General features: G+C 48.7%; 1 protein-coding gene across 11 annotated transcripts in view; it reads right to left on the reverse strand.

The window, feature by feature from the left end:
- The window catches only part of MYO5C (myosin VC), a 109,500-nt gene that overhangs the window by 48,485 nt on the left and 48,820 nt on the right, over positions 1-12,195 (reverse strand). For all 11 annotated transcript variants that reach the window (XR_012414979.1, XR_012414978.1, XR_012414977.1 and 8 more), the window contains 8 exons: positions 11,727-11,824; positions 10,764-10,850; positions 10,161-10,272; positions 9,168-9,379; positions 6,752-6,917; positions 4,653-4,799; positions 2,444-2,608; positions 635-728 (listed from right to left, as the gene is read on the reverse strand). Coding sequence is in view for 8 of the 11 variants with exons in the window: in XM_073995816.1 (XP_073851917.1) it covers positions 635-728; positions 2,444-2,608; positions 4,653-4,799; positions 6,752-6,917; positions 9,168-9,379; positions 10,161-10,272; positions 10,764-10,850; positions 11,727-11,824 (1,081 nt within the window). In the remaining 3 variants the exon portion in view is untranslated. The remainder of the gene's footprint in view (positions 1-634; positions 729-2,443; positions 2,609-4,652; positions 4,800-6,751; positions 6,918-9,167; positions 9,380-10,160; positions 10,273-10,763; positions 10,851-11,726; positions 11,825-12,195) is intronic.

Consider the following 12,195-nt stretch of genomic DNA (forward strand, 5'->3'; position numbering starts at 1 on the left):
ATTGTCAAGTTGAATTTGAGCTGAAAAGCTCAAAGGTATAGAGCTAGGCTAAGCATAGCTGTTCCACACCCCTAAAGGAAGTGATACCTACTGGTTCCAGGGTCTGCCCTTCACTCTGGGCAGGACAGTAGCAGAGGACATGGGTATCACTTAGGCTAATTAACTCTGACAGATCTGAATTTTTTCTGCAAATCTTTGGTGAGCACCAAACATGACCACAGCATTACTCTGACTGCACATCAGGATTACCATAAAAGTTTTCTAAAATTAGACGTCTGAACCACCTCTGACACCACTACACACCCATGCGCACACACAGACACACACACACCCATTTCCCGATGCAAAAGCTCCGGGCTCATGGTCCGACCATCTGCACTTTGCAAAGGGCCCAGGAAGTTCTGAGGCACAGAGAGGAATTGCTGTGCTGTCTGACAAAAGACGGAAATAAAACAGACGAATCTGTAGGGCAAAGTTACCACGACTTAAATATGGCTATTCCTTGTGAGCAAAAATTGTCTCACTAAACTAAGTGTACACCAGAGACCCCTGGTTCTAAAACTGGTCACCCCCAGTACTGTTTACTGAGTGACTAAATCAGTGAATGTCTGGATTTGTGCCCCCCGAGCTTTACCTTTCAACTCTTCAGTCTTCTCTTGAAGCTTCAGCTGTATTTGGTCTTTCTGTGTTTCCAGTTCTGAATTATGCTTCTGAAGCTTTGCCAACTTCTAGCAGAGGGAAGGGGGAAAAACAAACTTTTTTGAAAACCTCACTTCAAGCTGTCACCATTGCCTTTCTTGGCAAAAAGATGTATATTCTTAAATTAGTTTATTTTTTCTCAGCTCCTGTCCATAGATAACAGCTAGCACCAGCCCACTGTAAGACGCTGCCATTAGTTTCACATGCAAGGGCTCAACATGACTTCAAAGGTGACACTATTCCCGACCTGGCCAGCAAGGGCTGAAACAAGGAGAAAGGATACATCCAAGACCTCCTCAATGTCAGGGACATACCTCTTCCTTTTGCCGAGCTTCTCAATAGCCAGGGGACTTTATATATCGAATATGCTACGATTACGCAGTTGATGGCGTAAAGGGATTCACACTTTGCAATTGTTATGACTCACGAAGGATGTGTGAGCGCAGCAGAATTCCTATCATTTTGGCTTCTCCTGGTAAAGTGTCTGCTGGGCTGGCAGCAGGCCCGTGGTGCTGACTGATGGTGACTGGCAGCTGGCGATGCCCACGGCAGCAGTGTTGGTGCACCCAGCACCGGGGCATGGGGAGGGCAAAGGGATGTCTTCTGGGCCTCCAATCCACCAACCCTGGATGCTAGGACTTTGAAAATGCAGCAGAGGCCGGGTGCAGTGGCTCACGCCTGTAATCCCTGCACTTTGGGAGATCAAGTGGGGGTGGATCACTGGAGGTCAGGAGTTCGAGACCAGCCTGGCCAACATGGTGAAACCCCACCTCTATTAAAAATACAAAAAATTAGCCGGGTGTTGTGGTGTGTGCCTGTAATCCCAGCTACTCCTTGGGAGGCTGAGGAAGGAGAATTGCTTGAACCCGGGAGGCAGAGGTTGCAGTGGGCTGCAATCGTGCCACCACACTGCACTCCAGCCTGGGTGACAGAGCGAGACTCCGTCTAAAAAAAAAAAAACAAAAACCCAAAATGCGGCAGAGTGGATGGTAATAAAGATCACCTTCTTAGAACACACTGGCTCACACTTTTGCAGGGACTCACCACAGGCATTTGGCTAACTTATTTCATCTGACCATTTTATTCTCACAAAATTCTGTCCATCTCTTTTTGTTATTCTCATTTTATACAGGAGGAAACTAAAATTCATTATGGTAGGCATTTGGCTAAAGTATTTAATCTAATGATTTTATTCTCACAACAATTCTGTCAGTCCTTTTTTGTTATTCTCATTTTTTTATATGAGGAAACTAAAATTCAGAGAGGGTAAGGGACTTTAGCCAAGGCTGCCCAGCCAGACAAAGGCAAGATTTGAATCTAGGGCATCTGGTTTTTATGCTGACTGCTGTTTTCACTACACCAGAGATGAAAACCCTACCCTAGCTTCGCATCGCTGTTCAGGGGAAGATGTTTCCAGGGCATAGACCTTAAGGACAAGTGAGAGGAGACCAAGGTCATCCTGGAAGAAAGGGAAGCAGTCAGCCAGGGCTCTATCATCACTTTGCAAAACTCGAAAGAGAAAACCTATGTTGCATTTCTCTCTTTATTAACCTCCTCCCTTCCCCTAGACTCTAATCCTCTGATCTCGCTCTTCCTAAAAGGTAGGCTCCCTTTGGTAATGGAAGTTAATAGCAAAATCTGATTTGCTCTGCAGAAATCCACTTCATAGGAAAAGCCTGCAGCGCTCATCTTTTCCACAGAGAGTCCACGTGTTTCCATCCCGTCTCACGCGCCCGCAGCTGACCTCCTCCACAGCATCCCTGTATCTCTTCCCCTTCTCCTCATAACTTCGCCTGTGGGCGGCTGCTCTTTCTAGTTCTGCTTCCAGCTTCTGAATCTTTTCCACATCCCCGGCTCGAAGAGCAGCCAGGCTGGTCAGCTTCTCCACCAGCCCATGGTTTTCTTTGTTCTAGAGAAAAGAAAATTCAGATGTTTAGAGGTTTATTCAAACAAAGACACTGTTCCATTTAATTCTCATAGCCTTTGACATGGCATCCAAATTTGAGAGGTTGCTTTACGCTGATCACACTTATCACTGCACTGACATTTGTTAGCATCTTCTCTGTGGTGAAACAGTATGGCAGATCTTGCTGGGTCCATGTCTTCCCAAACTGGTGGCTATTTTAATGTGAGAAGTTTCCAATTCTGGCGAACCAGGACAACCTTACTATTACAGGCTGAACTGTGCCCCCCAAAATTCATTTGTTGAAGTCCTAACCCCTGAACCTAGGAATATCACTGTTTTGAAGACAGGGTCTTTAGAGAGGGAATTAAGGTAAAACCAGCCCTCAGGGTGAGCCCTAGTCCAATATGATTGGTGTCCTTAGAAGAAAAGGGGATTAAGACACAGACACAGGCATGGAGGGAAGATCATGTGAAGACAGACAGAGGTGGCAGCCATCTACAAGCTAAGGAGAGACGCCACAGAAGAAACCAACCCTGCCAAAACCTTGATATGGGACCTCCAGCCTCCAAAACCATAAGACAGTAAATTTCTGTTGTTTAAGCCACCCAGTCAATGATACTTTGCTATGACAGTCCTAGCAAACTAACACACCTAGGACAGGCAGCATCGGTACTCCCACCAGGCATTGCTCCTGGCCAGCTGCGGCTATTTTTAAGTGTTATTCTGAACAAGCTGTGTAGCAGGCAGGCCTGTTACACAACAGCACACTGAGGGAAACCCCATCAGATGCCAAATCTATTTGTTCACCCACTCACCCTTTCGTTCAGGACCCCTGTGGTACAGCTTAGGGCTAAGTTTAAAGCTCACCTTAGGAGAGCCTCAGGATTAGTGGAGAGCCTGCGAGTGAGTTTTATGGATCTGGACACTGTGTGTTCCACAGCATACGGATATTTCTTTTCTTTTCTTTTTTGTTTGCTTTTTGAGATGGAGTCTCACTCTCTGTTGCCCAGGCTGGAGTGCAGTGGCACAATCTCAGCTCACTGCAAGCTCCACCTCCCGGGTCCACACCATTCTCCTGGCTCAGCCTCCCGAGTAGCTGGAACTACAGGCGCCTGCCACGACACCCGGCTAATTTTTTGTATTTTTAGTAAAGACAGGGTTTCACCGTGTTAGCCAGGATGGTCTCGATCTCCTGACCTCGTGATCCGCCCGCCTCAGGCTCCCAAAGTGCTGGGATTACAGGCTTGAGCCACCGTGCCCAGCTGGATATTTCTTTTGTTTTTTTTGAGACGGAGTTTTGCTCTTGTTGCCCAGGCTGGAGTGCAGTGGCGTGATCTCGGCTCACCGCAACCTCTGCCTCCCGGGTTCAAGTGATTCTCCTGCCTCAGCCTCCTGAGTAGCTGGGATGACAGGCACCACCATGCCTGGCTAATTTTATATTTTTAGTACAGATGGGATTTCACAATGTTGGTCAGGCTGGTCTCAAAGTCCTGACCTCAGGTGATCTGCCAACCCCCGCATGGCCTCCCAAAGTGCTGGGATTACAGGCGTGAGCCAACACGCCTGGCCTTGGATGTTTCTTTTCATACCAGTGGGAATGGTATGGGGAATCTTCCCAAACTAGGCAGGGCTGCAGCTAGACCCTAAGGCACCTGTGGGAAAATTAGAAATGGCAGCTCCTCTGAGCTGATGTCACCACGAGGCAGCACGCTTGGCATGCAGACAGCATCTTTGAGCAAATGAGGAGGTACCTTCGCCTCAAGGCAACACAACTTCACACAGGGACACCTGCCTTGGCAAGGGGAGCCAGGCTGGACTCAGCCCCACCTGCCCTCTGAGGTGGGCACATTTGTGCAGTATATAACCTACACCACCACAGGCAGCAACCCTTTACAGTGTACCTCTGTTTCCTAGCTCAGGTGGTCCACGTAAACTGAACCTCCTAACATGGGCATACATTTTAATAGCACAGCTGAGGAACTGCTCCAGAACAAACTACAGCCATGTAAGAAAAAGTAAATGTAAAAGATGCACTATGAGCACCTACCTGATCTTCCAGTTTTTTCTGCAAACGCTGGACCCTGTAAGTAAGCTGAATATTGAGCACGAATCGTCGGATACTCTGGAATCTGCGTCTGGCCAGCCATGCCCGTGCGTATTTCTGCAGGATCACAGCCTTGTGTTCCTCCAGCATCTTTAAAACAAGGTTTTGTGAAATATAAACTGGACCCCAACTGCTTCTCTAAAACAGTCTTACTATTGTTGGTAAAAAATGGTATGAGAAATCCATGTCCCAAGAAATCGGTCTCTGCTATAACTTTCTTTTTTTCTTTTCTTTTTCTTTTTTCTTTTTTGGAGAGACTAGTTATTTCAAAAAGATACTTGTCATATTCAGCATCAAAACAGTTGCATTAGGGCCACGTTTATGGCTCACACCTGTAATCCCAGTGCTTTGGGAGGCCCAGGAGGGAAGATCACTTGAGGCCAGGAGTTCAAGACCAGCCTAGGCAACATAGCAATACCTTATCTCTACAAAAAAATTTCAAAAATTAGCCAGGTGTCGTGGCACGTACCTGTAGTCCTAGCTACTCAGGAGGCTGAGGCATGAGGATCCCTTTAGCCCAGGAGCTCAAGACTAGCCTTGGCAACACAGACAGACTCATTCTCTACCAAAAAAAAAAAAAAAAAAAAAAATTAGCTGGGCATGGTGGCTCACGCCTGTGGTCCCAGCTACTCAGGAGGCCGAGATGGGAGGATTGCTTGAGCCTGGGAGGCTGAGGCTGCAGTGAGCCATGATTGTGCCACTGCACTCCAGCCTGAGCAATAGAGTGAGACTTGTCTCAAAAATAAATACTTTTTTTTTTTTTTAAAAAAAGGTGATTCTAGGAGTTAGCCAGAAAGAAACCCCCAAAATATACTGTTCAGGTTTTCGGCTTTAAAGTGTCTTTGGACAACTTTAGTTTTTCATCAGAAGTGACCAAATTAAGACCGTGAAATCTCTGAGACCAAACTTTTGTCCTATCTCAACCCCTTTCCCATCCACTCACAGGATGGATCATGCACCCCTCATGTTGAAGTGAACACTTATTGCTCTCCTGCCTCCTTGAAAGAAAGAAAATTACGTTTTTGCCATATGAAACTCATCTCATCACCCTTTTCTGGGTCTAAAGCTGCTGCCTCTAAAAGAGCCATCTCATTGTGCTTTGTATTAGTGCTGGAGAAATCTTGAATAGCGTATGTGGAAAACTTGTTCAATTTTATATTACTTTGAATTTGTTTCTTTGGAGTTGGGTACCCTGGCCATCTCATCTGGCTGTGAGAGCTCCCTACAGTCTGTGGGGTGGCAGTGTGCTGATTTTTTTTTTTTTTTTTTTTTGAGACGGAGTCTCGCTCTGTCACCTGGGCTGGAGTGCAGTGGCGCGATCTTGGTTCACTGCAAGCTCCGCCTCCTGGGTTCACGCCATTCTCCTGCCTCAGCCTCCTGAGTAGCTGGGACTACAGGCGCCCGCCACCACGCCAGGCTAATTTTTTGTATTTTTAGTAGAGATGGGGTTTCACTGTGTTAGCCAGGATGGTCTCGATCTCCTGACCTTGTGATCCGCTCGCCTCGGCCTTCCGAAGTGCTGGGATTTACAGGCACGAGCCACCGCGCCCGGCCAGTGTGCTGATCTTTTAAAGTTTCTTTCCCCACCCAGTCTCTGCTTTAGGTGAGGTCTGTTAGGTGCACATTATTGGCTTAAAATTTACTTTCCTTTGGTGTGGTCTCTTTGGGGCCAACTGGGAGAAAGAGAAACCAACAGTGCAACTGGTGTGTGTGTGTGCATGTGTGTGTGTGTGTGTGTGAGAGAGAGAGAGAGAGAGACCGGGTCTCCTTCTGTTGCCCATGCAGGCTGCAGTGTACTGGCATGATCATAGCTCACTGCAGCCTCGAACTCCTGGACTCAAGGAATCCTCCCATTTCAGCTCCCTGATGTCCAGTTGGGACTACAGGCCTGAGCCACAGCACCTGGGAGAATCTTTCTGGCTTGGCTGACACTTTGTACAAAGTGAGGTTGCCCACAGTGGAGTCTTTCCCTGGCCCCTGTTTTGTTCTCAGTAAGGAAGGCCCGTACACCCTCCCCTCCTCTAGAGAGAGGTTGGTCTTACCTTTCGATACCTCCTCCTTGCCAGGAATCCTCGGGTGTAGGCCTGGATGGTGATGGTGGCCACGCAAATCAGCTGATACAGGTTGCGAACGAGATACCCGCGGCAGTGCTTCTGAATGATTATGGCTGCCCAGGCTTCTTTTAAGGCCACTGCAGTAATAGCTTTCCTTGATTAACAAGGATGAAGAGTGAGTCTGTTATCCACAGAGCATCAGCTTCCATCACACAGCTGCAAGCTTGGCTAGCATGTGTTTAGTAAGGAAGGTTCAAATATTTTGCACCTCTCCATATTAAATTCTGTGAGCGGTTTTTTATTCTAATGACTACTTGAGGCCAGTCCCCAGTTCCCTCTCCTTGAAGAACCACATGGGAACTTTCACACGCTTCCCATTCAGGCCAATCGATTCGCCTCCACTCAGGTACCCACAGAGACCACGATGAGACCGTGCACTGGCGCTGCACTTGCTCATTCATGTACTCATTCATTCATGGGAGAAATCGTGCTGGAGGCTCCAGATCAGGGCTGGCCAACGATGGCTCCCACCTGTCCTTATCAAGCTTTACTGGAACACAGCCACATCTATTATTTACGTATCACCCATGGCTGCTTTCATGCCTCAGCAGCAGGAAAGACTGCAAGACCCCAACGCCTTAAATAATGATCATCTGGTCCTTTACAGAAAAAGTTTGCTGCCCCTGTCTAAATGACTAGAGGTGAAGATGATGTCCTTGCCTTTAGAATTGACAGCCTCACGTACAGAAAGACTAATAAATGGCCAAGAAAAAAGAAAAATAAAATACCAACTAACTAGATCTGTAAGTGAGAGGGGAAAAAACAGTTATTCTGCTTGGGGAAAGCTGATACGTGAACCAGCCCATGATAGAGTAGGATGTCTGTACACAGTGAAGGCTGGAAAAGGCTTTCAGGATGAGGGACCAGCATGAGTAAAGGCATGGAGGCCCTGCAGTGCCTGAAATATTCAGAGAAGGAGTTTGTTTGGAATCACTAGAATAAGATGGATGAAGAAAATTAGACGTCGATGAGGTTAGAGAAATAGATGGGCACCATTTGTTATTTTAAAAACATATTTGTTGAACACCTTCTATGACAGCCACCATGCTAGGTCCAGGTATGGATGACCAGACAAGTGTGGCCCCTGCCCTCATGGAGCTTCCATTCTTATGAATGCACCCACACTATGGAGGGCTTTGAATATCACGTCAGAGACTGAATGCTATTCTGTAGGAAACAGGGGCCTTAAAGGCAGGTGCAGGGCAGTGGCTCAATCAGGCTTTGATGTAGGAAGATGGGAAGGAGGTGGGAGGTGGAGCATGGTGCCATCAGAGTACAAGGTAGGTGATGCTGTGAGCTAAACTGGGGGCAGGAGTGGGATGGAATCAGTGGGACAGGCAAGAGGCCAGCAGGGCAGGATGATCAGGCCCTGGTGAGCCCCAAATAGGAAGGGAGCATAGCCTTGGCAGGGAAGATAACTATGGTTTCCTTCCCCAGAGACTGCTGTTATCAACTGGGCCCAGAAGCACAGGAGGGCGAGCCAGCCCAGCCGTGTGTCCATGCCACACCACGCTGGTCATGCACAGAAGGCCAGAGGCTGCCACTGGTCATCCTCCAGCTCAGGAAGAAGTCAGGCTTGCAGATGCAGCCTGATCCTAAACACCAGCCTTCTCAAGCATCCTCACAGCATCCCAAGGAAGGGGCAGGGCAGGCAGAGAGAAACATACAGTTTATCTAGGGGCACCCTGGTCTCGTGCTTTCCAGCAGGTACGCCAAAGCCCTGGAAGTCCCGAAATGACCGTGGTCCTTCAGTGGGCTGGCAGGGTCGTGTGGACTCTCAGGACCCCTCAAGCCAGGTGGGATCAGTACAGCTGGTGGATCGCCCTCCCCTCAGCCCTTGGCTTGGCTGGGGCTGCTGTGGTCTTCCTGCTCAGGGGTTCTGCGATTGGTTTGCTGCCACGCCTTGCCAGGGACCCCCTCTGCCATGGTGCACCCCACCTGTTGCTGGCAGGCTGATCACTGGCTATTCTTGACATCTGTCCTTTGGATCTTCACTAGGACCTTGCTGGCCTTAGGCATTTTCAGTTCCCACAGGAAAGGGGCCCCAGGCCTCTCCCTGAGCTTCCAGAACCCTGACTCTCCTCAGTAACACTCTCACCAGGGCTTCGTCCCTGCAGGGCCCTGGGTGTCGGCTCACCACATAGACGCCAGGCAGAGCCAGCACTACTGCCCCTGAGAGATGAACCCTTCTTGCCCCAGTGCTCATGACCACCAAGGGGACCCCTGCATGTCTGCACCCTGGGTCACAAGAGAAGGGTCCCTTGTCCTTGATGGGTCCTCCCCCTGGAGATAATCAGCACAGAAAGCCCCACAGTTCCACATGTGTTCCTTGATTCCAACACACCTCACGGTTTGCTGACCCCGGAAGTACCGCTGGATTATCAGGGCGGCTCGTCTCTCCCGGAGGAATTTTTTCCTCTGGAGCCAGCCACGAATGTGCTTTTGTATCACAACACAACTCTGCCTCAGTTTATCCAATCGAAGTTTCTCTAAATAAGCCACTTGTCCTGCTCTGAAGAAAATTTTGGTTTTACCAAACTGGTACTGATTAGAATCCTGGAAGAGAAAAATGATACAGTTAGAATTAAAATCTTTCAGATTTTCTACAGTACAGTATTTGGAAAAGACCTTTAGGGATTCAAAGGTGCCAGAAATATTGAGATTTTGACATTTAAGGCAGAAAAACACATCATGATCTAGAAATGTATACTTTGAGTTGTTTGTTTCAAGTCACCCTGGAGGGAGAAATGGGACTTAGGCTGAGGAATCCCTCTGTGGGTGAGAAGGGGGGTGTCATTTGTGGCAATTCTCAGTTCGGCTGCCAGAGAACCTCAGCCGCTCACTCGTGGTCTCTACATCGGAGTAGAAGAAACTGGGGAAGTTTGGTTTTCTGTCTTCATTTTGGGTTCTCTTCACCATCCCTTTTGCTGGACCTTGTAACTTCCCATCTCCTTCCCATCACAACTCATCACTGCAGCAATGATGTCAGTCCACACTGGGCACCATGCCTGGAGCCCACGTGGCTTGGCGACAACCCCAGTTGACCATATCCTATAAGCCTGGTCCACGGAGGACTGGGTTAGATGGTGGGAGAGCAAAGCAGGACACAAGGATACTGGGGAGGCCAGGGTTCGGATGTGGGTCCCTAACAGGGACTCATGGCCCATTGAACGCTCTGCTACAGTCTCCCCAGCAGACAAGTGCTCCGGGCACATTTTCTCTCCTCTCAGGCGTTCATGATTACAGTCCTGAGCGTCCGAGACAAAGATAAAACAGCAGGTTTGGGAGACGTGCTTCCAGGAAGGAGACCACGATCGCAGGAGGTGGGGAAACTGACCTGAATGAGTCTGTGTAAAACCGCCTTGCACACCTCCTTTTTATCGCTGAAGGAAAGCTCTTGCTTGGTCATGAGAATGCCGTAGCGACTGTAGAACTCGATGTATGTCCACCTGGAAAATCAAAGGGGATCAAAGCCAGGCGTGTCAGAGGAAGCGCGTTGTGTCTGGGGATGCCACTGCCTTACCTGCCACTGTTGTCACAGGGCGGGGGTGGTGGAATCTGTCCTGAGGATAAAGGCACTGATCTTTGATACCCTGCCTGCCTGGGACACTACCAAGACCACCCTGAGCACAACTGTCTGCCCCAGCAATCGTGCTCCTTCTCCCAGTCAGCGTCTTCCCCAGCACACCGGGGAGGCAGCGGGGTCACCAGCAGCTGCCGAGATGCAGTGATGGGGTGAGGAGGTGGTGGTGGCCTCCGTCCCCCACAAAGCCTATTTCTCACCCTCTTCTGGACTTCCACAGGGCAGTGGGAAAATCTTGGGGGCACTTTACAGAAGCCAAAAGTATGTGACAAAAATCATGGCAGCCATGTCCTTGGTTCTCAGCATAGCTCTGAAGTTGGCTACTTTTCCCCCCAAAAACAAGGACGGACAACATACCTGGAAGGGTAGCTCTGTGCACTAATGCGAATCGTTTCTAAAACACCGCAGGCTCGCAGCTGCTGAACAATTCTTTTGGAGTCAAATCTTAAAAAAGACAACGTTATCATGTGTTAAGCCAACGTAACTGCTCAACATGCCCATAAGCAGGCACAGCAGACCCGCCTAGACTGTGACCGTGGGCCAGGTACCCAGCAGTACTTAGTACGTTTCTATTGCCTGACCAAGAAAAATAGCACCTCTGCAAAACAGTCCAGAAAGGTGCAGTGGGATATAGAGAAACGAGCAGCTGACTCTGATGGAGGTGGCAGGGAGAAGGCCTTGGGGGAACCGGCCTTTGAGTTGAGCTTCAAACGACAACCAAGTGGAAAGAAATGTGCTAGCTCGCCTGGCCCAAGCACCCACTGATGCTTGAATTTCCTCCACAAAACACCCAACAGGTGGCTCTGCAGCTTCGGTCTCACCCATCTGGTGACCCACGGACACACTCACCACCTCCATAGGCAGCTCATCCCCCTTTAGGCACCTCTTTCAGCTCTAGTAAGCTACAAGGGACTCGTTACACCTTATATGCACAGGGTTTGGGTCTCCTCTGTGGGGTCCCAGAGAACAAGCATAATGCCTCATGCCATCACGTGTGAGGACAAATCTTCCGACCTTCCACGATCTTCTACAAACACGCATACTGATTCTCCTTTTAATCAAGTAACAGGTTCTGGCTCAGTTGCAAAAACTTTAGTTGTAGAAGATTCTTTCAAATCTAGCCCTTTTGCTGAGCCCTGGAGATGAGGGGGTTTAACCAGAGGGGCTGAGCTAACATTTTATGTAAAGGGCAGCATTGTTCTAAATCACTAAAAAAACCCAGACACAGGGTAAATCTCAAGACAACTGGAAACAAATTCTCCAACTTTATGGCAGCAACTGCCTCCCCGCATCTTCACTGTGAGTTGTATAAGAACTTACTCGAAGGGTAACTTCTCATCATTTGGCTTGATGCATCGAACGTAGTGGGGCGTTGTCGCATTGAGGGTCTCCATGAGCAAGTACAGAGAGCTGCGGAACTAGGGAACAAAGCTAGAGATCAAACATGGCTCTGAAATAATTTACTGCTTACATCACGGCAAAACGCAGCCCAACCTTGTTAAGTTACTCAATAGGAAGAAAAGTTAACCTCATGCGTAAACACCTTTTATGAAAGGTTTCAGTCCATGACTGTGGTTTATCAGCATGTCCTACCGTTCTGGACAGAACACTAATACTCCCAGACAGCAGAGAACTGAATAAACCATGTTATTGTGCAAAAGTGTGGTTCGCTCCAGTGCGTGCTGCCTTGGAGGGGGAAGTATGATGACGACGAACTTTTTGCAGTGGAGTGCATGTTAGACTGGAAGAGCCCCAGCATCCATCCATGTCCAGGCCTGGAATATGGGTC

Source organism: Macaca fascicularis, chromosome 7, assembly GCF_037993035.2.
Source record: "Macaca fascicularis isolate 582-1 chromosome 7, T2T-MFA8v1.1".
NCBI classification, from domain to species: Eukaryota; Metazoa; Chordata; class Mammalia; order Primates; family Cercopithecidae; genus Macaca; species Macaca fascicularis.